Source organism: Elephas maximus, chromosome 1, assembly GCF_024166365.1.
Source record: "Elephas maximus indicus isolate mEleMax1 chromosome 1, mEleMax1 primary haplotype, whole genome shotgun sequence".
NCBI lineage: Eukaryota > Metazoa > Chordata > Mammalia > Proboscidea > Elephantidae > Elephas > Elephas maximus.
In genome coordinates, this window is record NC_064819.1 from 221,697,040 (window position 1) to 221,724,456 (window position 27,417).

A 27,417-nucleotide genomic window follows, 5' to 3' on the forward strand; every position below is an offset into this window, starting at 1 on the left:
TTTGTTCCATCCTCTCCACACGCCCCTGCTCTGCTCCAGGCCGTCTCCCAGTGTTCCCTGGTCCTGCCTCTGTTTGTTTAAATACCGGTGTGAGCGGATCAGACGCCTGACCATGCTTCTCCTGACTCCTGTCTTGGTAGCCCTTGTCTGCATTTTGATTGTGTGGATCTTTAAAAATACCGATAGAAGCATCAAGAAAAGAAAAGTGGAGTCTCAAGCCAGGGCCGAGGCTCGTCCATGGATGGATGAAGACTTAAGAGACAGCAGTGACCTCTACCAAGTGGAAGAAGGTAAAGACCCGACAGTGCTGTTTAGTTCAACATTTCGCATGAGTATAAGCTGATGCTAGGGGTTATGCAAAGGAAGAAAGGCATGCAGGTCAGTTTCACCATCCACCTCCATTGTGCCACGTATTAGTGTGTACAAAGACAAAGCATTCCTCTTGGGTGGTCAGTTTTTCGCCTGCTGGCACAAATCCAGCTTTATTCCTAGATACTCAGCATAAAGGCTGTTGTGAGACCGACATTATTTCCTATATCCAGTCCTCTTCTGGCTGTTAAAATTCTTCTGAAGGCCACATCACAGGCAGGCAGTTGGCATGCAGTTAAGAGGTCAGGTTTTGATCAAGAACTTTGAAATCCATCAAGTAGCATTTATCTAGGGACTAGCAAGCTCCTTCCACTGTGTCAAGCTCTGTGGTTAAAGTCAAGAGTGGCCTCTACCCTTAACGAGCTTAGTGTCCATTTGGGTAGACAGTAATATACAGAAAACAATTAGAGAGTAACAAAGAGACATACCAGGTGGAACTGATTACAGGATGTCTAGAGAAGGCTCAGACATGAAGGGATAGTTAGGAACAGGATAACAGAGGTGAAGGGGTATGAACTGGGCCTGGGAAGATTAATAGGATATGAAGAGCAAGGTCTGGAGGCATCTGTGGTAGGAGGGGCAGAAGGAGTGCAAGTACAGGGAAAGAGATGGAGAAGATGGGAGGACAATATTGACCAGGGAAATAGTGAACATGAGCTGGAGTAGTGAGGGAGGGCCAGGTTATGGATGACCTGAGAAGGGAGATGTGATAAAGGCAGGGAGGGATAGGTTTTTGAGGAGTCTTGGGAAACCTATTGGAGAAGGTTGTCTGAGGCGGGTTTGTGGGATGGATTCATGTGGAAGAGGCTCATGATTTTCAGGTGGGCTAGTGATGCCCTTGCTCCAACAGAGGCCACGGAAGTGTGTGTGTGGGGTGTGTGTGGGGGGGGGTGTGTATGTGTGTGTGTGTGTGGTATGTGCTGAGTTATCCTAATCTCAGGGTTGGGTGCGGGGTGTAAAACCGGCATTCAGTGCCTGGGAGCTGATGATGCTGAGTGTGGTGCACAGCATTTGGGTCTGAGCAGCTTCTTAGCCAGTCTTTGTGCTGCCTCTTACTCTCAGCTGTACACCAATTATGCCCAGTTGAGAAGCATTTCCCTTAAATGAAGGGAGCTCTGTTGACAAGCTGTGGCAATGATTTTTTCTGGTTATGATGGCCTGGATGGTGGCAGCAGTGAAATGCACGGAAGGGGTGAAGCTGAAGGGGGAATGGGTTTGGTAATAAATTGGATATTGGGAGGAGAAGGAGAGGGTGAGATGTGGAGAATGGGAGACTCTGAGCACCATAAACGGATGGGGAGGAAGATGGTCTGGCTTATGGGGAAGACATTGGGCTTAGTTAAGGGTGTGTTAGATTTGAGGTGACAGTGACACATGGGAGCAGTCTAGGTGAGGGATCCAGGCCACAGATACTTACCTGAGAGTCACCAATGTGGGGTGATACCTGGAAATTACCAAACTAATGAATTCACTAAAAGGGTCTTTCTAGAGAGAAGGCTGAGGATAGAACTTGGGGGGTACCCGCAGATCAGAAGAGTTGTGGTGGGAGAAATGTACTACAGAAAAGGAGAAGGCATGGAAAAGAGAGGTCCAGGAAAATAATTATAACAGCCCTTATGTAGCATTATTATATTGCCAGTGCCTTGTTTTACATATAGAAAATCATATCATCTTCATGACAATACAGTGGGGAATGCGTTATTATTATTCCCATATTATAGACGAGGCAACCGAGGCCCAAACAGGTTAAGTCACCTGCCCAAGAATGTAGGGGTAGAGCCAGAACCCAGGTAGTTTGGCTCAAGACTAGGCATGAAGCTAGTTGGTTAGATCGCCCCTCCAACAGAAGAAGGACATGGAACAGAGGAGGCAGGGGATGGCCAGCCAGGTTTAAAATTCTCTGGGAGCATGAGTTGAGGAAAGGTTATTGGGTTTCAAGACCCAAGAGTTTTAAAGATACAAGAAAGAATTGTAAGGCTTGTGGGGAATCAGGGACCTGGGGCTGTACCTGAGGCTGGGTGCACATAACCCAGCTGTATGCCCTATTCTAGTTCTCTGCCTACTTATTCGCTTTACAAAGTCCTCTGCCTCTTTACTGTTTGTTCTTTTTGGTCCCCATCCTTGTCATAGCTTTACCCAGAAGAATGAATTGAACACTCTCAGTGGCCTTCTCAGTAGCCATGGGCGAATCAGCCTGGTTGTAGAATTTCACAGATGTGTTGTTGACATTTTTGTTGTTTACATGAGCAATACCTGCTAAGGCCACACAAAATAATAATACACAAGAAACAATTCGAAAGTAACAAATAGGCAAAGTAGGCAGAACTGATTATAAGGCCTTTAGAAAAGGCTCAGAGGAACCCTGGTGGCACAAAGCTTAAGAGCTCAGCTGCTAACCTAAAGGCTGATGGCTCAAACCCACCCACCCAACAGCTCCTCAGAAGAAAGGCCTGGTGATCTGCTCCTGTAAAGATTACAGCCAAGAAAACTCTATGGGGCAGTTCCACTCTGTCACACGGGGTCGCTATGAGTTGGAATCAACTCGAGCACACAACAACAGAGAAGACTCAGGTGTGATGGCAGGTGAGGACCATCCTATGGTAGATGAGAATCAACATTTAAACCCAGGTTCCTCTGCCACCCAAGTTCCTGCTCCTAATGATGGTCTAAGTGAGGATCTCACTGCCAGTGGCCCCGGTTCAGAACGGATAGAGCAGGAAGGTAATTGGAGTAGAGAAAGGATTCCATTTCTGAAGAAACATGGCAGTCATTTTGATCATGGCGAATAGATACCAGGTTCAAACTATTTTGAAAATCAACAATAAAAGGGGAAAACAGCAAAATAAGTATTGTAGATTATTCTAATGTGAGTTAAGGAAAAATGTCCACACTAATATAACCTGCTCCAGTTCTGGGTCACAAAGAATTTCTACTTCATATTCATATATCAAGGAATCAGCACGGGGAGGGGAAGGGACGGAGCTGACAGGCTTCATGCGGTCACCTTGTTAGATGTGAGATAGACTTCCTTCGGGGACCAGTCTAGGATGGTGTCCTTTCAGTACTCTCAGTCTCTGTTTATCTGTAGCAGAGGTCTAAGAAGAGGAAGTTTGTGATGTTTATCTCAAAGAGCAATTTTCAGATTGTTCCACTAAAATGAAGGAAAAATCCTACACAAAAATTCTCTAGTCAGGCCTATGAAAGTTCATGGAAATGGGAATAGGAGGAAAAGATAGAGGAAACACACCTCGTGAAGATGTGTCAGTTTTAATGGTGGTGGGGATTTTTCTGCACTTACGTTCACTAGCTATCCCTAAACTACATTGCTAAGTAAACTTTTAATTATCCCAGATTATCCAGTCTTTGCTAAGTTTTTGTCTAGTGTGGATATCACCTGAGAATAAAAATGTTTCCACAAACTCAGGAAAGGACAGATTTTTTTTTTTTTTTATGGTAACTTTTTTTTTTTTTTTATGGTAACATGTAGCCGTCAGAACAAGTTTCAAAGTTGTTCAATGAATCAAGGACAACTCACCTCAATAATAACCCACCAACCAGTGTCAGCCTTTTGCTTCTGAAACTCAGCCAATTCCGAGAGGACTCACTCCAATACCAGTGCCTCTAAGGGCCAGCTCTTACAGATGATGTCGATCCACGTACTCCTCAGTCCCTGGCTCTATACTTCTCAACCAAGTGGTGCGTTAGCAAGAGTCAGTTGTTAAATAATCAGGGATTTTGCAGGCCGTACGTTAAACCATCAGTAGCTTGAAATCAAGCCCTGATGGGAATATTTACACCACAGAAATTGGCAGGTACAATAAATCAGGGGCTTTCCCTGCCCCCTGCCCAGAACCAGTTTATCAGCACCCCACTGCCAAAAATTCTGTATAAGGTCAGCATTCTACTCTGCTCAGAAAGACTGAGCTTAATCAGCATAACTCTCTTTTACTATAAACCAGTTGCCATCTAGCCAATTTGACTCATGGTGACCCTATGTGTGTCAGAGTGAGGTAATGAATTCGGCCTCGTCTATTTCATCGTCCTGTTGTTTCATTCTTTCGAGGCGATTCCAACTTATAGTGCCCCTATAGGACAGAGCAGAACTGCCCCATAGGGTTTCCTAGGCTGTAATCTTTATGGGAGCAGTTTGCCAGGTCTTGTCTCCCACAGAACAACTGGTGGGCTCGAACCTCCAACCTTTGGTTTAGCAGCTATTGTGCTACAAGGTCTCCTCTTCATTATCCTATGCACCCACTAATACTTTTGCATGGCTAATTTAAAAGGTTGGTTTGCCAAGACTCTTGTAAGACCTTAAGGTTTTAGGATAAGAAAACCAAAAAACTTATTGCCGTCAAGTTGATTTCTACTTATAACAACCCTACAGGACAGAGTAGAACAGCCCCATAGGGTTTCCTAGGCTGTAATCTTTATGGAAGCAGATTGGTGGATTTGAACTGTTGACCATTTGGTTAGTAGCCATAGCTCTTAACCAGTGCACTAACAGGGCTCCCCTTTAGGATAATGGGCAGTTAAATTTAGATGAGAGGAAATTAGGAAAGAGTAAGGACTCAAATGAAGATGTTGTCCTTGAGAGCAAATCTGGTTGGGTCCAACTAGAAAAGACTTCAGATCGGCATGGGGACTTTGGGATACCAAAAAGGATGACAAAACCTACTGCTGTCAAGTCAATTCCAACTCATAGTGACCCTGTAGGACAAAGTAGAACTGCCCCATAGGCGGTATCCAGAGAGTGGCTGGTGGATTTGAATCGCTGACCTTTTGGTTAGCAGCAGAGCTCTTCACCAGTGCACCACCAAGACTCCAAAAAGTAATGAAAGGCTCAGAAAAACAAATTCTGCCAACTTCCTTGCGTTGCCTCAGGATAGTGTTGCTCTAGCCAGTGTCTCTCCATCTGGGCACCTCCAAACCTCCCCAGCTTCCACATCTCTGAGGTGCTACTAGTGAAATAATCAACCTATTGCAGATGTTGTTGTTAGGTGCCAGTTCTAACTCATAGTGACCCGATAGGACAGAGCAGAACTGCCCCATAGGGTTCCCAACAAGTGGCTGGTAGATCTGAACTACTGACCTTGTGGTTAGCAGCTGAGCTCTTAACCACTACGCCACCAGGGAGTGGAATGACTGAGAGACCCAAATAAGGAGTAGAGCAATGGCTGGGGCAGTTGGGCATTCTGGGATAGGAGTTGAGCCCTGAAGCTGCTCCCATCCTCACCTCCAGAATCTCTCTGCTGGGAGGGCTACATCACACCCATCCTGAGTAACACTGCTCCTCAAGGATCCCAAAAAGTTCGAGGAGGGGAACAAGAATTGTGTAATACAAGTTAGCCTTGTAGACTGAGAGCTGGGAAATCTGGGGCCCCTTGCAAACATTTTGAAGTAGAAATGCACAAACACAAAGGCAACTTATTTAGAGACTCAGCCAGAGAAAATACCTCCATGTTAAATTTTAAAGAGTAGATGGGATCTAGAATTGCTTCACCTTTAAACCTAATTCCTCGACATTAAAGCAATGATAAAAGGCAAGTTGCTACTAGTACCAACAGCCAATCTCAACTGTAGCAATGTAAGATTTACATTAAAAAGCAAACCATAATAGCACACATTTGCTTTGGAATGTGCACTTCAGAGCTTGAATGTATCCCCCAGATTGGCTTGGCTGGTCTAGGGTGGAGGCAGGAAAACAAAGAAGTTGTTGTACAGGTTGTTCTCTTTACTCTTGGTGAGGGCCACATTCCTTGGGGGCAGCCAGGAGTTCAACGGTGGGCAGAGAAGTGGTACGTTTTGTGTTTATTCACTGCCCTGCATCCCCTTGGGGGACTTTCTGCCTGAGCTCACTGTGCTCTATGCCTGCCTGGTTCTGCCTGATCCCACTCTTGGGCAGCACATTGACCTTCTGACCTGTGAGGGGCTCCAGGAACAGCAGTCCCACTGTGCCCTGCTACAGAGACCCACTCAGGACAATCCAATTCATATCATTTGTACTAGAGTATGGCTGGAACTGAAAAGGCTCAGAACTTTAGAAGCTGAAGAAACGGCTAAGTAATGCACCTAGGCTGCCTTTAACCACAAGTGGGAATGGATTTTAAGAGTTAGTAACTTTTAGCTTATCTTTAAAACAGTTAAAACCAAAAAAAAAAAAAAAAACTATTGCCGTGGAGTCAATTCCAATTCAAAGTGATGCTATAGGACAGAGTAGAACTGTCCTGTAGGGTTTCCAAGGAGCAGCTAGTGGCCTTCTGGTTAGCAGCCTGAGCTCTTAACCCCCTAAGGAAGCATTTAATACATTATCTCATATACTGCTTACCAACAACAGAGATTGTCAGACTTACTGACAAATTGTGTAGAAAGTGTCATTGGTGTTGAAAGTTTTTATTGACACATTTGATAAAGTTCAGGGTTATCATTATGACCTTGCTGACATCTGGGTTTAGTTCAGGACTGACTGCTGGAGAGCTGATAGGTGCTTGTTGCCACTCCCCCATCACATCTACTTCCTTTAAACTTAGTAAAGGGCCTTCTAATTAAATTTGTACACTCTGGGCCCAAGGTCCAGCTGCTAGTAAATGTAGACGTGTAGAGAATGGAGAGTACGTATATATTCAACTTTACTAGGTAATGCTGAGATTTTGGAAAAACTGCAGCAACTGTCTCTTTAAATATTGCCTCTGCCCGATTCTCTCTTCTCCTTCTAGGACTCCGATTGAACGGTTAGACCATCTCATTGTACTATCTGGTGTCTTTCATCTTTTCTTCCATATTGTCACTCTTATTGTTTCTTCATGCTACATTTTGGATAGATCAGAACAAACTGCATTCCCACTGATTAATTTTCTCTCCTGCTGTGTCTACTCTGAGTTATATCTATCTACTGGGTATTTAATTTAGGTTATTGTAATCTTTATTTCCAGAAGATCTGTTTGGTTCTTTTTTCAAATTTTCTATGTCACTTTTTCCTGCCAAAATTGTCAAGCTTGTCTTTTATTTCTTTGAACATAGTGAGTATAGTTGTTTATGATCTGTGTCTGTCTGATAATTCCAATATCTCAAGTCTTTGTGGGTCTGTTTCTGTTGTCTCTGGTTTCTATGGTTCTTAATCATGACTTCCAGTCATTCTTCTGAAAAAATTACTTGTAAAAACTACTTGAGGTCTGGATACTTGTACTTATTTCCAGAGAATATTCATTTTTGTGCCTAACAATTGTTCAACACTCTAAGGCTCTAGAAAGACTTTAAGGTCAAGACTTGTGGTTTCCTGGGTCACCCAGGGGGTATTACCTTAGGCTGCAAGTACGTGCTATGGCTAAAAAAAAAAATTCCCTTAAATTTCACTTTTACTAAGGAGACCTGGTGGTGCAGTGATGGAGCGTTAGGCTGCTAACCAAAAGGTCGGCAGTTTGAATCTACCAGCCACTCCTTGGAAACCCTGCACGGCAGTTCCACTCAGTCTTATAGGGTCGCTGTGAGTCAGAATTGACTCGACAGCAACGGGTAGTTAGTAAGGGGCATAGGAGCCCTGGTGGTGCAAGGTTAAGCGTTTGGCTGCTAACTGAAAGGTCAGGGATTTGAACCCACCAGCTGCTCCACGGGAGAAAGATGTGGCAGCCTGCTTCTGTAAAGATTACAGCCTAGGAAACGCTATGGGGCAGTTCTACTCTGTCCTATGAGTCGAAATCAACTTGACTGCAATGGGTTTAGCTTTTTCCGTTTATGGGGCATAACTCTCTAGGGTTCCAGTTTAAAGTGTGAGGGCTATCAGGTTCACAGTCCTGGTGTTTTGACTTATCTAACCATAAAAGTAGACACTTATGTCTCAGCTCGCCTTCACAACTGTTCGTTGGTAATTGGAAAATGTCTTCTGGGCATTTGAGTGCTAGATTACCTCTGTGGGCACTCACCTTCACCTAGATTTTAACTGTGATTTCTCACTTCAGTGCTTAGAAGAAAATATTACAAAATACATTGTATTTAAAATTTTAGCTTTCTTTAGCTTGGAGGGTTGGTCTAAATACCTAACTAACCATCTCTGGAAGTGGAATTCCTTTGGTAGGTGCCACAACCACAATCACAACAACCACAACTATAATATCAGCTAATCTGTGCCTTTAAAGTGGACTTGCATGTACTCAAAGAAGAAAGGAGCAAATCATTGTTTTCCGTCACACAGCTCGAGGCAAGGGATATACATCACATCAAGGAAATTCATTGGCTTTTAGGGGCGTGATCAATAAGGAAGAAAGGAGACAGCATTATATTCGGTTTTCTAAAGACACAGTTTGCATTTCACAATATGTAGGACACATACATCTTCACTCACATAAATTTTAATGGTTTCAGAGAACCCAAATGTGTTACTTTAGGAAAGTGAGTGCTGACCATTTTCAGGATTATTTATTTTCATTGTAGTCTCTGATTATCTGCTCTTAGTTAAGTAGGAGTTGCCACCTAAGGTGACATAACTTCTCTGCAGCAATTCCCATTAACCTGAAAAGGACTAGGGTAGGTTTAGTAAAGACTAAGTTTTTGTGTAAAAGAACCATCTGCTCACCAGATCCCATTGATTTTTCAGTGTCTGTTTCCTGGCAGCCATGTTGGTGAAGTTTTATTTATCTGATTCAAAGTTCCCTGAAAAAGCCAATTCATACCAATTTATTCCACTGTCTACTTTGTCTATGGTCTCCTTTCCATATCTTTTGCTTCCTAGTTTCTAGGTATTGATGAAGTTCAACAACCATCAAAAATCCCACTTGGGCCCCAGACCAGAAAGTAATACACGCCCACGCAGGCACGCATGAGCGCAGGCACAGGGGCGCATACACACATTTTTTTCTCCATCCCAAACATTCCCCTTTTCAATAATTTGAGCTGTTTGATTGAAGCCAACATTTTGAAGTTTATTTCTGTTGAAATCTTTGTTGTTCACATTTCAATTCTTTAACATTTATTATTTTCTGGCTCAATCTTTGGCCAATTTTTATAAACGTTTTGAGTGTGCCTATAAAGAACGTGTCTTCTAGAGTTGTTTGGTGCAGTGTTCTGTGTATGTTCATCTGGGCATTTTGTTAATGGCCTTGTTCAGATCTTCTGTATCCTTACTGATTTTTTTCCTGCTTATTCTGTCATTACTGAGAGAAGTGTGTTAAGATATTCCACTATGATCATGGCTTTTTAAATTTCTTCTTGAAAGTCTGTCTTGAGATGCTGTAATAAAAGTGCATATACATCTAAAATTGTGCTTTTCTAGTAAATTGAAATTTTTACTATTATATAGTGACCTCTCTCTATCATTTATGCTTTTTGCCTTAATTTTTGCTTCATTTGATATTAATATAATTATACTACGCATGGTATAACTTTTTTACGCTTTTACTTTCAGCCTTTCTATGTTCTTATGTTTTAGATGTGCCTCTTTCTAACACCATATAAAAAATTAAAAGAAAAAATCATTGGACTTTATCAGGAGCATTTGGTCCACTTGTATCCAATGCAATCACTCTTGTTGCTATTAAGAATTCAGTTATCATTCTTACTGTTATACTTCTGAAGATAATCTTTTTTCTCTGGCTACTTTTAAGATTTTTATATTTATTTATAAAAGGTGTGGGTTTCTTTTTCTTATGATTTTTCTTATAATTTACTGAGACTTTGAATCTGTAGTTTTTTGCTTTTAATCAGCTCTGGGAATTTCTTGTCTGCAATCTCTTCAAATGTTGCCTCTGCCACATTCTTTCTCATCTTCTTTGGGGGTGTGATCAAATGTATCTTAGACATTCTGTTTGTTCTATGTTTATTGCTCTTTTTTCTGTGTGTTCCATCACTTGGTTTCTCCTTGCCCCATTCTAGATATTTTCTTCTGACTCACCTTCCAGTTCGTTGCTTCTTTATGTAGCTAACTGAAAGGTCGGTGGTTTGAACCCACCAGTTGCTCAGTGGGAGAAGAGACCTAGTGACCTGCTCCCATAAAGATTACAGCCTAGGAAACACTATGGGGCTGTTGTACTCTGTTACGTTGGGTCACTATGAGTCAGAACTGACTTGACAGCGTGCAATAACAATATGCTTTAAACTCACCCTTTAAGTTTTTAATTCTATTATTTTATTTTCAGATGTTTTCTTTTCTAGATGGTCTATTTTTTCATATTTGCTATGTCAGTTTTTATCCTTTCTTGTGCCCTGCAGACGTATTTAAGCGTGTCTTTTTTTCCTCCTCTAAACATAATAATCATAGTTCCTCAGTCTGATAATTCCAATATTTGGAGTCTCTGGGTATCTGATTCTATTTTTTTTTAACTAATCCTGCTGTTCCTTGCTCAGAGTGTTTTGTTTCTTTGTGAGCTTGAGTAGATTTGGTAGACTGCTAGTAATTATACTTAAAAATTATTTACATGTTGGCATTTTCTTCTGCTAGGCACATGGGGTACTTTTGGCAGGACTACCTTATTCCAAGTTCAAGGTTGAGGTTTCCAGAGCCCACCAAAATGATATAAACCCTACTTGCAAGACTACCTGGGAATAAAGACTACATACCTCACCCCTTGTGTCATTGTTATAGTCTTGCATTCATGATTATGAACTTATAACTATATACTAATTATGGAAATAGTGCTATAAGCTTATCATTCATGGACCATTATTTTAATTGGTTTAAAGTCCTTGTGTATAAAACAATATTTGGTTTAGACAAAGGAAACATACATCCTCATTGAGCTCCAGGAAATTTTATTAATTCTCAAATGCAATCCATTTAAATTATATTAGTTTAAGACTAGTCCCTTGGATAGGCCCCAAGCTATTTTACCTCAAGTTATTAAAATTAGCAGCATAAATCAGGACAGGTAATTCATAACCTTTCTGAATCAACTGACCTCTATATCTAGCTCTCCTGACCTTGCTCCCAGTACCCAGGTACGTTGTAGGTATTTTTCTCCAGAATATGGTACTGGGGCAATCACCACTATTAGAAAAATGTTAGTGATCACACTGTGGAGATACAAACTGTTAGAACCCATTTTGTTGAGAAAAACATCCTAGAAAAACCCAAACTGAGACACGGTTTTGTTTAACAATTTGTTTCTGGTATGAAACAAACCATTGTGACACTATCCCGGTAGGAGACAGTTTTTTAAACTGGGCTTTCTACATAATAAGAAACAAATTAGAAAGTAGGGCTTTGCCCTTCAACTCAAAACATCAGATGGGTTTCATGAGTGTTTCTGTGCTTGTAGTCAGTCTGTATACACGTGTTCTCACACATGTCTAACCTGATTTACCTCTTACTTGTAACCTACCTCACCATGTGGCTTTAAATTGAAAGCCACTTAGCCCTTTCTAGGCAAGGTATTACCTTGCAGAATTCATATTGGCAGATATGAAAAGATTACCCAAAGCTAACTGAAGATGAAACCACTTCCTGCATACTAATCTATTTATGTTTCTTTCTTCTTGGAGGTCCTAAACGTGTACCTCCCACCCCCTCAGTAACGTGTACTGGGACACAGAACACAACCAAACTCAGCTGTAAAAGATGGTACTGCCTGTTGTGGAAGTGAGCCAGCAGTGGCCTTTGCAACTGTGGACCTTGAGCTCCACTCTGTGCAATTTCAGGTTGTTTTAGTTATCTAGTCCTGCTACAACAGAAGTGGATGTATACCACAAATGGATGGCATAACGATGAGAAATTTATTCTCTCACAGTCTAGGAGGCTAGAAGTCCAAATTCAGGGTGCTGGCTCCAGGGGTAGGCTTTCTCTGTCAGTCAGCTCGGGGTGGGGGGGGGGGGTCCTTTTTATCAATCTTCTCCTGGTCTAGGATCTTCTCAGCACAGCGACTCTGGGTCCAAACCGCACGCTCTGCTCCTGGCACTACTTTCTTGGTGGTATGAAGTGCTTCTGTTTTTCTGCTTGCTTCTCTCTTTTATATCTTAAAAGAGATTGACTCAAGATACAACCTAATCTTGTAGATTGAGTCCTGCCTCATTAGCATAACTGCCTCTAGTCCTGACTCATTAACATCATAGAAGTAGGATTTACAACACATAGGAAAATCAAATCAGTTGACAAAATGGTGGACAATCACACAATACTGGGAATCATGATCTAGCCAAGTTGACACATATTTGGGGAGGACACAATTCAATCCATAACATTCCACACTTTGGCCCCCCAGAAATTCATGTCCTTGCCACATGTAAAACACATCCACCCCACCATATCATAGCAAAAGTCTTAAATCGACTCCAAGTCCAAAATCCAAAAATTTCTCTCCACCTGTGAAATCTGCTTCCAAAGTGTAATGGTAGAATGGAAAAAAGGTAGACATTCCCATTACAAATAGGAGAAATTGGAGGGAAGGAAGGGATAACAGGTGTCAAGCAAGTCAGCAGAACACATTACATTAGCTCTCAAAGCTTGAAAAATAATCCTCTGTTCTCTGAGACCATTTAGACAATGGCCCTACCCTCCAGACTCTAGGTATTGGCCATATTTTCCAGATTCTGAATGGAGGCCCTTCGACCCTGAGCTTTAGCTCCACCTTCCAGGCCCACTGGAACTGCAACTCTCCTTCCTCGCATTTGGGTGGCCCCATTCTCCTAGTCCATCTGAGTGGCAACTCCACCCTTTGAGACTTCAGAGGTGGTGGCCCTGCCTTTTGATACTGAGCCAGCTCTTTTTCCTGGTTCCTTGGCCTCTCAGCCCCTGGGGCCTCACTGCCCCCATTGCCCTGCTGGGACAAGTGTTCTAAAGCTCTGTAGCTCCACTCATAAGTGCCTGGAGGTACCCCACTTCATATGGAAGTCACTCAGCTGTCTTGCGTGAGTCAGCAAGCCTAGCTTCACCGTTAAGTGCCTGGAGGCGCCCCACTCCACCAGGAAGCATTCGCACAAAGGCACTCAGCTCTCTTGCTCCATGGGTTGGCACTAGAGCTGTCTCACATTGGTCTCCTGGTTCTGCTGCTGCTTATCGCCATCTGCTCTGTCTCCAGTGTAACAGCTCCCCTCACTTCCTTCAAGTACTCAGAAGAATTGTCCTTGATGTTCATAATTCCAACAGTCTGTTCAAGGCAATCTAGGCTTTTAATAATATTAGTCACCCTAAAACTCTTCCAGCTTCCACCCATTCATAGTTTCAAAACTACTTCCACATTTTAGGTATCTATTACAGCAAGACTCCACTCTTCCGGTACCAAATCCTATCTTAGTTATCTAGTGCTGCTATAACAGAATTACCACAAGTGGATGGCTTTAACAAAGGGACATTTATTCTCTCACAGTTTAGGAGGCTAGAAGTCCAGAATCAGTGTGCCAGCTCCAGGGAATGCTTTTCTCTCTGTCAGTTCTGGGGGAAGGTCCTTGTCATCAATCTTCCCTGGCTAAGAGCTTCTCAGCACAGGAACCCTGGGTCCAAAGGATGAGCTCTGCTCCCAGCACTGCTTTCCTGGTGGTATTGTAAGGGGGAGGGGGAAAGCTTGTACTCGGGAAGAGGAAGAGGCAGGGGGTGGTGACATTCCTCAATAAGACAATCCCAACAAAGGAAGAGACAGGGGGTGGTGACATTCCTCAATAAGATGGTCCTTACATAGTTAAACTTTAAGCCAAGAAAATGATCTTTACAGGGATCTTTGATAAAGCCCTTAACTTGATAAAGTCCCTAACTTGATAAGATCTCTAACTTGGTAATTAAACCTTAAGCCAAGGAAATAGGTTTCATGGGGGTGTCTCGTCCTGGGTTTTAAATGTTAATAGGGACAAATCAAGAAAAGAACATAAAACCCTAAGAAAACGACTTTCGGGGCTCTCTGATTCTCTCTATATCTGGGTAGCCCACCTGACACTTCCTAGACAAGTGTACTTTTACTACTAACCCTCTGCTTGCTAATAAACCTCTGCTCGCTTGGCATTATTTGTCTCAATGTTTGAATTCTTTCCTACACCGAAGACAAGAACCGAGGCCATTCTCCGGTAACAGTATGAGGTTCCTTGTCTCTCTGCTCGCTTCTTTTATATCTCAAAAGATATTTACTCAAAATACAACCTAATCTTGTAGGTTGAGTCCTGCCTCATTAACATAGCTGCCTCATTAACATCATAGAATTAGGATTTACAACACATAGGAAAATCACATCAGATGACAAAATGGTAGACAATCACACAATACTGGGAATCATAGATTAGCCAAGTTGACACACATTTTTGGCCAACACAATCCAATCTATAACACAGGCGTAACCATTTGTTAACTGTACTGAAGGTGTGTCCTTAAGAAGGAAGTGTTCATATACAGCTACAGTAGTCAGAACAGCCTGGTACTGGTACAACTGTGGACACATTGACCAATGGACCAGAACTGAGAACTCAGATATAAACTCATCCACCTGTGGTCACCTGATCTTCAACAAAAGCCCAAAGTTCATCAAATGGAGAAAAGACAGTCTTTTTAACAAATGATGCTGGCAAAATTGGAAGTCTACCTGCAAAAAAATGAAACAGGATCCATACTTCACACCATACACAAAAACTAATTCAAAATGGATCAAAGACCTAAATATAAAACCAAAAACTATAAAGGTTGTAGAAGAAAAAATAAGGTCAACACTAGAGGCCCTAGTACACTGCATAAACAGGATACGAGCCATAACTAACAATACACATACACCTGAAGGTAAGCTAGATAACTGGGATCTTCTAAAAATTAAACACACACGGTCGTCAAAAGACTTCACCAAAAGTGTAGGAGAACCTACAGACTGGGAAAAAATTATTGGCTATGACAAGTCCAACAAAGGTCTAATCTCTAAAATCTACAGGAAAATCCAGTACCTCTACAACAAAAAAACAAATAGTCCAAAAAAAAAATGGGCAAAGGATATGAACCGACACTTCACCAAAGAAGACATTCCAGCTGCTAACAGACACATAAGGAAATGCTCTTGATCACAAGCCATTAGAGAAATGCAAATCAAGACCACAATAAGATACCATCTCACCCCTGCGTTACTGGCATGAAGAATCAAAAAAAAAACGGAAAATAACAAATGTTGGAGAGGCTGTGGGGAGATTGGAACTCTTATGCACTGCTGGTGGGAATGTAAAATGGTACAATCATTTTGGAAAACAATATGGCACTTTCTTAGAAAGTTAGAAATAGAAATACCATATGATCCAGAATCTCACTCCTAGGAATATGTCCTAGAGAAATAAGAGCCATCACATGAATAGAAGTAGGCACAGCCACGTTTATTGCAGCATTATTTACAATAGCAAAAAGATGAAAACAACCTAAGTACCCATCAATAGATGAATGAATAAACAGACTGTGGTACATACATACAATGGAATACTATGCAATGATAAAAAACAATGACGAATCTCTGAAACATCTCACAACATGGATGAATCTGGAGGGTATTATGCTGAGTGAAATAAGTCAATCAAAAGGGCGAATATTGCATGAGACTGCTATTATAAAAACTCATAAAAAGGTTTACATGCAAAAAGAAACAACCTTTGATGATTATAAGGGAGGGGAAGGGTGGGAAGGGAAAAACTGTGGTGAAGGGGAAGATAGTACACAACACTGGAGAAGCCAGCACAACTTGACCAAGACAAGGTCATGACAGCTCCACAGACACATCCAAGCTCTCCGAGGAACTGAATTACTAGTCTGAGGCCTGGGGACCATGGTCTCGGGAACATCTGCCTCAATTGGCATTACATAGTTTATGAAGAAAATGCTCTACATCCTACTCTGGTGAGTAGCATCTAGGGCCTTCAAAGCTTGTGAGTGGCCATCTAAGATACTTCACTGGTTTCATCCTGTCTGGAGCAAGAGAGAATGAAGAAAACCAAAAACACAAGGGAAAGATTCGTCCAAAGGACTAATGGACCACAAGTACCACAGCCTCCACCAGACTGAGTCCAGCACAACCAGATGATGCCAGGCTACCAGCACTGACTGCCATGGGAGGGGTCACAATAGAGGGCCCCAGACAGAGCTGGAGAAAAATGTAGAACAAAACTCTAACCCCAAAAAAAAAAAGACCAGACTTTCTGGTCTGACAGAGACTGGAGACACCCCAAGAGTATAGCTCCTGGACACTCCCGAGGTTCACCCCTCATTCAAAGATTAGACAGGCCCGTAAAGCAAAACGAGACTAAACGGGGACACCAGCCCAGGGGCCAGGACAACAAGGCAGGAGGGGACAGCAAAGCTGGTAATGGGAAACCCAAGGTCAGGAAAAGGAGAGTGTTGACATGTCATGGGAGTGGCAACAAATATCACAAGACAATACGCGTACTGTTTAATGAGAAACTAATTTGCTCTGTAAACCCTCATCTAAAACACAATTTAAAAAAATCTAAGTATATTAGAACATACTGATTCCTTTGCAGAAAAAAAAAAAGAGGAAGAATAAAGTGTTCGAATTTAAAAAGCTGCTGCCTAGTTTTGAAAAAAAGACTACCTGGGGCCTGATTGATTTATGATTCACCCTTTCCCTGAGGATGTAGCTCATGGGGTCCCAACTTATTGTGGGAAGGGTTTGTATTAGCTTTGCATTGTATGTGGGCCTGGACTTTGATTTCTGTCCCCTTGATCCCTGAAGATATAAAAATGGAAATTAAGGTTTGTAGGGATTGGCAAACACATTCAAGGAAATGCCGTTTCTGTGATTATTTACTTCTGCAGGTTCATATTTTCCTCCCATGTTCAGCTGGAGAATTTCTTACAATGTTGTCAACCCTTCAGTGATTTTTAAATGACTTAAAAAAACCCTTTATCCATTACTTTTACTGGTTTTCAGCTGATGGGAGATTGTTTCAAATAACCTAGTCCATTTTTTCTGCTACTAGAAATGTGAATTCCTTAGCTTTTTGTAGGAAAAAAAAGTTCCTTTTTAAAAATATATTTATTTTCAGTCCAGAGTTTGAAGGATAATCAAGATCAGAGGTCAGGAATTTCTTTCTCACCTTGTTTTGATATCTTTGGGCTCATAACTCTAGACACATTTTTGAGAACTTTATCTCCTTGGTGTCTGTCTGTCTGTCTCACGACTAAGGGATGATTTGCCCCTTTGTTATTTAAAGATGGTGATGAATGGCAAGAGTCGGAAGAAACCATCGACCACATTCCATTTGCCCACACTCGATATTCTGAGGAGGAGATGGCCAAGAGATCCCAGGAATTTTATGAACTTCTCAACCAGAGACGATCTGTCAGGTTCATAAGTAATGAGCAAATCCCAACGGAAGTCATTGATAACATCATCAAAGCGGCAGGTTTGTAATTGCACATGAGGTCTTTGTGAATGTCGGTGGCATCAGTGATGTGACAACATTGGAGAAATGCCGAAGTCGAAACAGAGTGAATAAAGCCTAGAGGGACATGTTTATCTGTAGAGCCTTACCCAGGCCTTTGACTCCCAGGAACATAATGGTTTCCACTTACTACATTTTGACCGTTACAAACTTCTTTGGAGCATTTGTGACCACAGTACAAAACTTCTGAAAATATCCAATTTTATAAACTTTTATTAAAATGTAAAATTTCTGAACACACTATCACTCATTAGAAGAGAAGTTATCTTTCTTTCCCCCATTAGAACACATACACACGTATCACACCATACGTTCATATATTCATACTTATACAAACATACACATTTTTCTTTTTGGAACAGATTTTCTTACGTTACATATCAGCTCCAGTATTCTATTTATCTGGCAAAATTTACTCATGTAAAAATTGCAAAGTAAAACAAAGAAACACATTTTCAATGTAAATTGGTATCTCCACAGAGGAAAAAAAAAATGAAAGGTACAGAAAAGGGGAAAGAGAGATAAGAAAAACCAACCTATTTAAGAATCTTCTCTAATTGGAGTCTTATTACTATATAAGTCACATAAATTTCATTTGCAGAAATTATTCTACACCCACTGTGAATCCATTGTCCAATTAAAAAATAAAAAGCAAGAATAAAACATTTCATTTCAGTAAAGAATACAAGTGCACTAGGTTGCTGAGTCTTTTATTTAATACCTTATCTACCCATTGCTGTCAAGTCCATTCTGACTTACAGCAATCCTATACGACAGAGTAGAACTGCCCCATAGGGATTCCAAGGAGCGGAATAGCAGTTAATAAATTTCGTGTGTGTGTGTGTGTGTGTGTGATGTTCAGGTGAATTTGGCATAATTGAAAACACTAGGGAGATATACAATTTATTTCATATGTTTAAAGCAATTTAGTTCTTGTTTAGAGACACATATTTAGTGAGAAAATAACATGGGTACTAAGTGAACTACAATCACTCTGCTAAGAATTAAGTGCCTCGTGGTTAGTTTTTAACTTGCACTTCACAAGCCAACCATGCCCTCTCTAATATGGGTGGTGGTTTGTACAAACAAGAACCCCATTGGTAGTAAGCAGGCCTGACTCCCTTCACAGGTGGAACTTATGCCCTTAGATTACTCATTAAGAAGAAAGAGCCTATTTTGAAATAGCCCACAAATGGTCATTTTGTCCCCCCTGGGAGCAGTGGGACATCTCTAGGACAGAGGGTGACACTTTAGTCAGAAGCTGGCCCAGGCCCTGAATGGAATCTCAAAGAGAATTTGGGCTCCTTGAGATATGAACTATGAAACTTTTTTCTGGGATGCTGAAACTGAATCAAGGTGGCCGAGGGGTCCTGAGCCCAAGTAAGTGGGAAGACACCACTGTTTTGTATATTTAGTGCCCAAGGCAAAGAGTTTTGTTGTGTCCCAATGAGACCACAAACCACTTGAAACTCGAAATCGCCCATAGCATTACACTCAGAGCTTTGGTACTGGCACTAAACAGTTTGCAGTTTAGTTGTCTTTTGAAGAGCGTCTTTAAAACCATTTTTGGATTTAAATTTTGCCATTTCCAATAAGCTTCATGAATTTATCCATTCTCAAGAATATTAAAACAAACAACATTTTGGAGGATGTTGGCTGCCAGGACTTCTCCCTTGAGTTCCCTCAGCAGTCGTGGTGCACTTACTTGGGAACATCTTCTGTATAATTAGAAAAGCCATGATAAATTCCCACAGCCCTTGAGCTACTGGCCTTCATCTCAGTTAGTTGGTTCAGAGACACCCAGGTTGATGGCCAAAATGGAATCAGCAGTGGTATGTCAGAGTCAGCTGCCAAGCACTTTGTTTTCCAGATGATCTAACTTCATTTTGAGCAAGTATGGATTATTGTATTTATTTTTATTTAACATTACCCTGTTTTTCTGCAGTTTTAATTTTCTGACTGTAATTTAATGGGTGATAGGAACAGCCTTGGTGATGCAGTGGTTAAAGCACTTGGCTGCTAACCGAAAGGTTGGCAATTCCAAATCACCAGCTGCTCCATGGGAGAAAGATGTGGTCTGCTTCTGTGAAGATTACAGCCTAGGAAACCCCATGGGGCAGTTGGACTTTGACCTACAGTCTCGCTATGAGTCGGAGTCAACTCAACGGCAGCGGGTTTGGTTTTGGTTTCAGGAACAGCGCCAAGTGGAGCCCACACAGAGCCTTGGACCTTTGTGGTTGTGAAGGACCCAGATGTGAAGCATAGGATTCGGGAGATCATCGAGGAAGAAGAAGAGATAAACTACAGGAGAAGAATGGGAGTCAGATGGGTGACAGACCTGAAGAAACTGAGGTACGGCAATTGGTGGAATTAGGAGTGTTTGACTTTTTTTAATAAAACAACTATGACTGCAGCTTCTTGGATTCGTTAAGTGTTAAAAGGTTTGCTTCTGTCTAGCTACAAAGAGAAATGAAGTTCTGATACATGCTACAACATGGATGAATCTTGAAAACATTATGCTGAGTGAAATGTCAGATACAAAAGGACAAATATTGTATGAACCCACTGACATGAAGTATCTAGAATTGACAAACACATAGAACAAAGTTTGTGAGTGATTACCAGGGTCAGGCGGGGGAAAAATGGGAACTTATTGTTTAAGGGGCACTGAGTTTCTGTTACAAGTGATGAAAAATTTAGAAACAAACAGTGATGATGTTTTTACAACATGATGAATATAATTAACATCGCTGAATATATACATAAAAATGGCTGAAATGGCAAATGTTTTGTTATACACAGCTTGCTACAGAAACAAAAGCTTGCTTCTGTCTCTGAGAGGAGTTATGGAAGCTAAGTTAGGGCTCACCCCCCTATTGCCTTGAGCCCCAAGTATCATGGAGTGGTTAGGAACACCAGCTGGAATCAGATCTGGGATCAAATCCAGCTCTGGTGGGATCAGGTATATGGCTCCCCCAAATTTTCTCCCTATCTGTAGGTTGTCTCTTCGCTTTATTGACAAAGTCCTTTGAGGCACAAAAGTTTTTAATTTTGATGAAGTCCAATTTGTCTATTTTGTCTTTTGCTGCTCCCACTTTTGGTTCCATAGTGTATTTTAAAGCAGTAAAGTGGCCCGGCTTGTTTCATAAAAAACTAGGCTAAAATGGGGTGAATGGTGACCTTCTCTTACTAATTAATAATATATCCTAAGAAACAATTTCAGTATGCTAGGGTTACATGATTGTCTTTCTTTTGAATATCTGTCCTAGAATGAAACTTTTGCCAAAATGTCTGGGATAGGGTAAAGAATAGGAAAGATAGGCTCTGAATTGCCAAAAAAAAAAATTAAACTCAACATTTACATCTCAAAGGAGTAACATCCCCCTCCTGGAAAAGTTCCCTTCCTTTTCTCTGTAACTGGGTTAAGAGTGTTACTTTTCACCAACCTGTAGTTTCAGGTAAACTTTGCTGTCATTTTTGCCTACTCCCTTGCATGACCCTATACAGGAGGCACCAGCTCTAGTAGCTATACCTCCCCAAGTTCTCCTGGGCCCGTGTCTTCCCCTTCAGCTCACCCTCCTGCCTGGGCCATTGCTCTTGTCCCCTGTCTAGTCTCCCTCCCTCTGGTAGGACTCTGTAGTTGATACTTCCAAATATCGCCCTTCGTGATAACCCTCTCCTCGTACCAATCCACTTCTTCCTGAAAGAGATCTTTTATGTGATGCTTTCACTCAGAAGCCTGTGATACTCTCCAGTACCTAATAAGCAAAGTCCAGGACCCTCCAAATCTGTACATAACCTACGACCCACCCATGCCCCACTGTATAACACATCCTCCAGCTTACCAGGCTTCTGGAAATTCCCTGGCCTACCTTGCACTTTCCTTCCTAACTCTGCCTCTACAAATCTCTTCTTTCTGCCTGGGATGCTGTTCTAGTCCCCTCTCTCCACGTGGCCTTCAGTGCCCATTTCTGGGATACTTTCTTCTATCCTTCTCACTCAAAATTAATGTTTCATTTTTGGGGGTCAGTGCACTTGGTTCATATTTCTTTAATAGCACTTAACTAGATTTCATTTGCTGAATGTTGGCCTACAGCTAGGAGGATCCATCTTTTGTATCTTCCAGTATTTCATATGCCTTACCCTGGTGGTGTAGGAAACCCTGGTTGCATAGTGGTTAAGAGCTACAGCTACTAACCAAAAGGTCGGCAGTTCAAATCCACCAAGTGCTCCTTGGAAACTCTATGGGGCGGTTCTACCCTGTCCTCTAAGGTCTCTATGAATCAGAATGGACTCGATGGCAGTGGGTTTGGTTTGATTTTGGTTTGCCACACTAGGCTTGTGTGTCACTATGACGCTGGAATCTATACTACCAGTATTTCAAATACCAGCAGGGTTACCTGTGGTGGACAGGTTTCAGCAATGACTCCGACTGATATAGACTAGGCAGAAAGGCCTGATGATCTACCTCTGAAAAATAGCCAGTGAATATACCCTGGATCACCACAATATTGTCCGATAGAGTGCTAGAAGATGAGCTGCCCGGATTGGAAAGCACTCCTCGACAATGGACTCACACATACCAATGATTCTGAGGATGGTGCAGGACCAGGCAATATTTCGTTCCGTCGTACCTGGGGCTGTCATGAGTCAAAGCTGCCTAGATGGCAGCTAATAACAACGGCAGCCATTCTAGGCATATGTTTATTGAATTGAATGACCTTGGACAGAAAAAGATGAATAAAACACCACACACACATTTCTGTTCTTTTCCAGTTTAAACATAAAAAAAAAAAAAATATATATGACTTTACTTTCAACATAAATAAGCTAAGGTAATAAAAAGAGAACAAAAACCACCAAAAGCAAATAATCCCCTGAATCTCTTTTTTTCTCCCCAGAACCAACTGGATTAAAGAGTACTTGGACACAGCCCCTGTTTTGATTCTCATTTTCAAACAAGTACATGGTTTTGCAGCAAACGGCAAAAAGAAGGTCCACTACTACAGCGAGATCAGTGTTTCCATCTCCTGCGGCCTCCTCCTGGCTGCCCTGCAGGTATGTCCCCTTCCAGCAGGCCCAAGAGAGAGAAGCGAGGCAGGGGGACAAAGGTGGCTCTAGTTAAACAGGTCAGCTGAGCTTCTGATTCAGGGACTTTTGAAATGGTTTATCTACAGTTGAGTAGGTAAGTAAGGTAACTCGATGTCAAAACTGACTTTGGAAACCTGGATTGGTGAGTGTGATGGCTCCGCAAGGCAGAATTCTGCCTGGAAATTGATTTCCAACGTCATTTTGTGGTCAGGAAAATTGTCACTGAGTTTGACGTCATCTGCATCAAAATGAAGCTTCAAGGTTTCTGGCCAACACACACAAAGATCTTCAGATCTTCAAAGTCACAAGGACTGAGGTCTTACACGTGTTTAATGTCACTGTCTTAGCAGACACGGGGCTCAAGAACTACAAGGAGACTTCTGTCACAGAGTTCCTTTCCCGAGAAGCTGAGTTTCCGTTGTATTAGAAGCATATCCCCGTGCTTAAAGAATTTCCAGTACGGTTATTATTTAGTAGCTAGAGCAAGGCTAAGCAGGAAATGGAGCAGGATTAAGACATTCCTTCCACATTATTCATTGCCTTAATTCAACAAGCACTTACTGAGCTCCTTCTCTATGACATAGGCCCTGGGTGATGCAAATAGTTCATATGCTTGGCTGCTAACTGAAAGGTTGGCAGTTTTCGCTCACCCAGAGGTGCCTCGGAAGAAACGCCTGGTGATCTACTTCCAAAAAATCAGCCATTGAAAACTCCATGGAGCACAGTTCTACCCTGACACACATTGGGTCTCCATGAGACAAAATCGACTTGATGACAACTGGTTCTACGTGGCAGATCCTGGGAGGCCCCGGGGATAGTTGCCTCATGAACTGAACATTCTGGTGGAGAGTGGGGTCTAGACAGGCGGTAGAGAGAGACAGTAAACATAAAATAAATAGAACAAAAAAGATTATAACAGGAGTGATGATACTTTCAAGGAACAAGAGTCCAAAAAACTATGTACTTACTTTACTATCTCAGAGAAATCTTTGTGTGCTGAAAATATCTTACAGTACATATTTATTGTTACATGAAAGAGGAATGTGTTTATAGAATACTTGAAAAATCCTTCTGAGGGAGTTGGCATTTTATTTCACTCGTGACTCTCTAAGCAGATACAGGAAGGAATTGCTCTGCAGCATCAGACCACGAGCTGCCATCTATGTGAGGGTCCTGCAAGAAGCAGTTTAGGCCTGAAGAGAGCTCAGTTCACAAAGTGGCTTCTGTGCGTTGGAATCACTTTCCTGTTGAGTTTGCTGCCCTCTAGCTTTCCATAAGGCATAGTTCTGTGTGTAGGTCACAATTTGTGAGGAAGGAAAGAAGTCTTCAGGAAGCCCTCATCTGGACAGATTGCAGACTGAATGAACTAATGACCTTGCTATACTATACATGACCCTCCCAGCAGCAGCAGAACTTCCTTATGGCTCAGGCTTACCTTGGCAACCTGATTGGAAATGCTTGGCTGGGAGGTGTATGGAAACTACATTTATCTAGCAAACTCATTGCTTTCACTAAACCAACCAGTTGCCATTGAACTGACTCTGACTCATGGTGACCCCATGTATCTCAGAATAGAACTGCACTCCATAGGGTTTTCAATGGCTAAATTTTTGGAAGTAGATCACGGGGAACTTCTTCCGAGGTGCCACGGGATAGACTCAAACCTTCAACTTTTGGATTAGCAGTCAAGAACCTTAACCATTTGCATGTTTGTTTATTATTTAGAGGAGCTTGGGGAGAATAGTGGTTAAGTGCTATGGCTGCTAACCAAAGGGTTGGCAGTTTGAATCCACCAGGCTGTCCTTGGAAACTCTACTCTGTCCTAGAGGGTCACTGTGAGTCAGAATTGACTCGAAGGCAACGAGTTTTGGGGAGAGACTGATGGGGTTTTTCCTCTACCCCAATTTATCCCCTGGCCACAGGGTCCCCTCTCATAGGACCTTCCTATTTTCAGGTGGGGATGATGCCCCGCCTCCACTGTTGGTTTTATAATCATAGGAACTCCCTGTTGTTTTTGTCATTCCTTTGGTGTAATTGCATTCCCCAAATTACTATATAAAATAGTCATTCCTATTTCTTAAACATCAATGAAAAGTTGTTTTTTTTTTTTCTGCTTTAAGAAGCTTCCCACTGTTGGATTTAAAAAAGGTGTGGTATGGGGAGGTGACAGAGTGCAGGTGAGATTCAAGATGCCCATCACCTGAGGTGGTGGCCTTTGGCTTCCTGTCTCAGTTCCCTGGTGTTTCCACAACACAGATAAAGAACAGAACTCTTATTTTCTCTCAGTTCAGAAGGCTAGAAATCTGATTTCAGGGCATCAGCTCTAGGGGAAGGTCCACTTTGTCCCTCTCAGTGTCTCGTAGCCGCCAGTAGTCCTTGGTGTTCCTGGGTTTGTAGGTGTCATGGTCTCCGTCATCACATGGTGCCTGTCTTCCCTGTGAGTTCCATGTCCATTCTTCTCTTTTAATAAGGTACCACTTAGGGGTGATTAGGTCTAGGACCCACCCTACTTTGGTAAGACCCCCTTAACATAACAAAAGAAAATTCCCATTTCCAAACAGGGTCACATTTACAGGTACATGAGTTAGGACTTCAACATAAGGATTATCACTTTTGGCAGGGGGGACACAGTTTACTCCATAACACGGTCCAATTCAGGGAAATGATGAGACTAGTAGGGCTAATAGGGATTAGAATACCCCCAGGCTAGAAGCCGAGCTGTGATTTTGCCAATGGTTTTAAAATGTATGTTTTCCTTCTCCTATTTTTTTTTTATTCTAGAATGCAGGTCTGGTGACTGTCACTACCTCGCCTCTCAACTGTGGCCCACGACTGAGGGTACTCCTGGGCCGCCCCACAAATGAAAAGCTGCTGTTGCTGCTCCCTGTGGGCTACCCCAGCAAAGAGGCCACAGTGCCCAACCTCAAACGGAAGCCTCTGGATCAGATCATGGTGACTGTGTAGATAGGAGACTATCGAAGGGAGATGCTCGAAGACGAGGCCCCTGCCCCCCTCTCCTGTCCATGCCTGTTTCTCTTGGTTATTGGCTGCTCCTTCTGTAGGGTTAAGTCCCCTCAGCACTCCTATTTCACAGGGGCCATTCTATGTGTCAGGAAACCTTCCAATTCTCTCCCACACTTTGAGTCCAATCAGTCCTGTTTCAGAACTGCAGTGTGGTTAGGTGACTTTTAGACAAAGAATTTGCTTTTAAGATACTCTTTCACTGAACAGCATAGATATTCTACCAGTTTTGGGTAAGTGACCATCAAAATAATGAAACTGTCATGCCCATGGAACAGAGTAGCTGATGTTTGAGTTGGGTCTGCCTGACTGACAATCACCTGAACAGATAAAATGCTTAGCGGCAGGGTCCGGTGGTATGTTGGAGCTGGCCCACACCGGTTTGCTGAAGCCAATTGTTACACATTCAGGAATTTTGAAAGCCACGTATAAAACCGTTTGTGGTTTGATATAGCTCATGGTGGGAGTATTTACACCATAGAAATTGAAAAACACTCCAAGTCATGGCTTTTTTTCTTTTGTTAAGAGAACCGTTTGCTAGATACAACATTGAGATCGCTCCTTCTTTTCTCCTCCACCCACCAAACACACATAGGTCTTTTCTCCAGATGGCAACCAAGCTGTTTGGAGCTGATGAAATCACAAGGTACCAGGTTGGGAATGCCTGGTTTAGTTTTTTGCCCATCACCCCGTCTTTCTTCCAGAAGGATTCCATGCACGCACATACTCTCTTAGCTCGGATATTTTGCATCAAGGAACTCTACCCCTAGCTGTGCAAGTCATCTTTTTCCCTGTCCACTGTCACTTTTCTTTCTTTTTTTTTTTACCTAGTTCCCTTAGGAAAATCTCTTCTGCCTCTTCCTGTTCTGTGTATGAGACACACACGAGAGATGCCCTCAGCATCACTGCTAAGAGTAACAGGTGGTGGCAAACTTGTATCAGACAAAAAGGAAGGTCTTTCCTTAAGATAAAAGCAGACGTTGCAGAAACAGTGCCTTCAACACCTGAAATCCTCTGAAGTGCCCAGGAGCCTCTTTTTTTTTTTAAATAATTTTTATTGTGCTTTAAGTGAAAGTTTACAAATCAAGTCAGTCTCTCACACAAAAACCCATATACACCTTCCTACACACTCCCAATTACTCTCCCCCTAATGAGACAGCCCTCTCTCTCCCTCCACTCTCTCTTTTCGTGTCCATTTCGCCAGCTTCTAACCCCCTGCACCCTCTCATCTCCTCTCTATGCAGGAGATGCCAACATAGTCTCAAGTGTCCACCTGATCCAAGAAGCTCACTCCAGGAGCCTCTTTTAAAGTCTCCCAAATTTTCCATCTATATCTTAATTTTTCTTAAACTTACTTTCCCCAAGTCTACACATTTTAATATATACAAAGTTTCTTACTTAAATTTTTTTTTTTAATTATTAGTATTGTGATAGGCTTTTGTCCTCTACTCTATATTGTAAATGAGTGTAGCTTTAACAGCACCATGGCTTTGTTAGATTTCTGTGGGCTGGAGTGGGAACCTAACCACTGTACTTAATATGGTTTTTATAAGAGAAAGATACTCTGAGTTCTAAACATTAGAATAATAAACACACTTTGGCATCACA

At 42.0% G+C, this 27,417-nt stretch overlaps 1 protein-coding gene across 2 annotated transcripts; it reads left to right on the forward strand.

Moving 5' to 3' along the window:
- On the forward strand, nucleotides 1-27,417 carry IYD (iodotyrosine deiodinase). Of its 2 annotated transcripts, XM_049903398.1 has the most exons (5): nucleotides 1-290; nucleotides 17,467-17,658; nucleotides 19,890-20,049; nucleotides 22,599-22,755; nucleotides 25,570-27,417. In XM_049903398.1, exons 1-5 carry the CDS (start codon nucleotides 113-115, stop codon nucleotides 25,750-25,752), a joined length of 870 nt encoding a protein of 289 aa, XP_049759355.1. In that variant the 5' UTR covers nucleotides 1-112; the 3' UTR covers nucleotides 25,753-27,417. The 2 variants fall into 2 exon arrangements, with proteins under 2 accessions (XP_049759355.1, XP_049759365.1); XM_049903408.1 differs by lacking the exon at nucleotides 1-290 and having other exon boundaries at nucleotides 17,467-17,599.

Bases quoted from the DNA above. Each gene is read 5' to 3' on its own strand.
- IYD (XM_049903398.1), top strand. From the start codon at position 113: ATGCTTCTCCTGACTCCTGTCTTGGTAGCCCTTGTCTGCATTTTGATT. The intron at 17,659-19,889 runs GTTTGTAATTGC...TTTTGGTTTCAG, and splicing joins TAACATCATCAAAGCGGCAG to GAACAGCGCCAAGTGGAGCC. The intron at 22,756-25,569 runs GTATGTCCCCTT...TTTTTATTCTAG, and splicing joins TCCTCCTGGCTGCCCTGCAG to AATGCAGGTCTGGTGACTGT.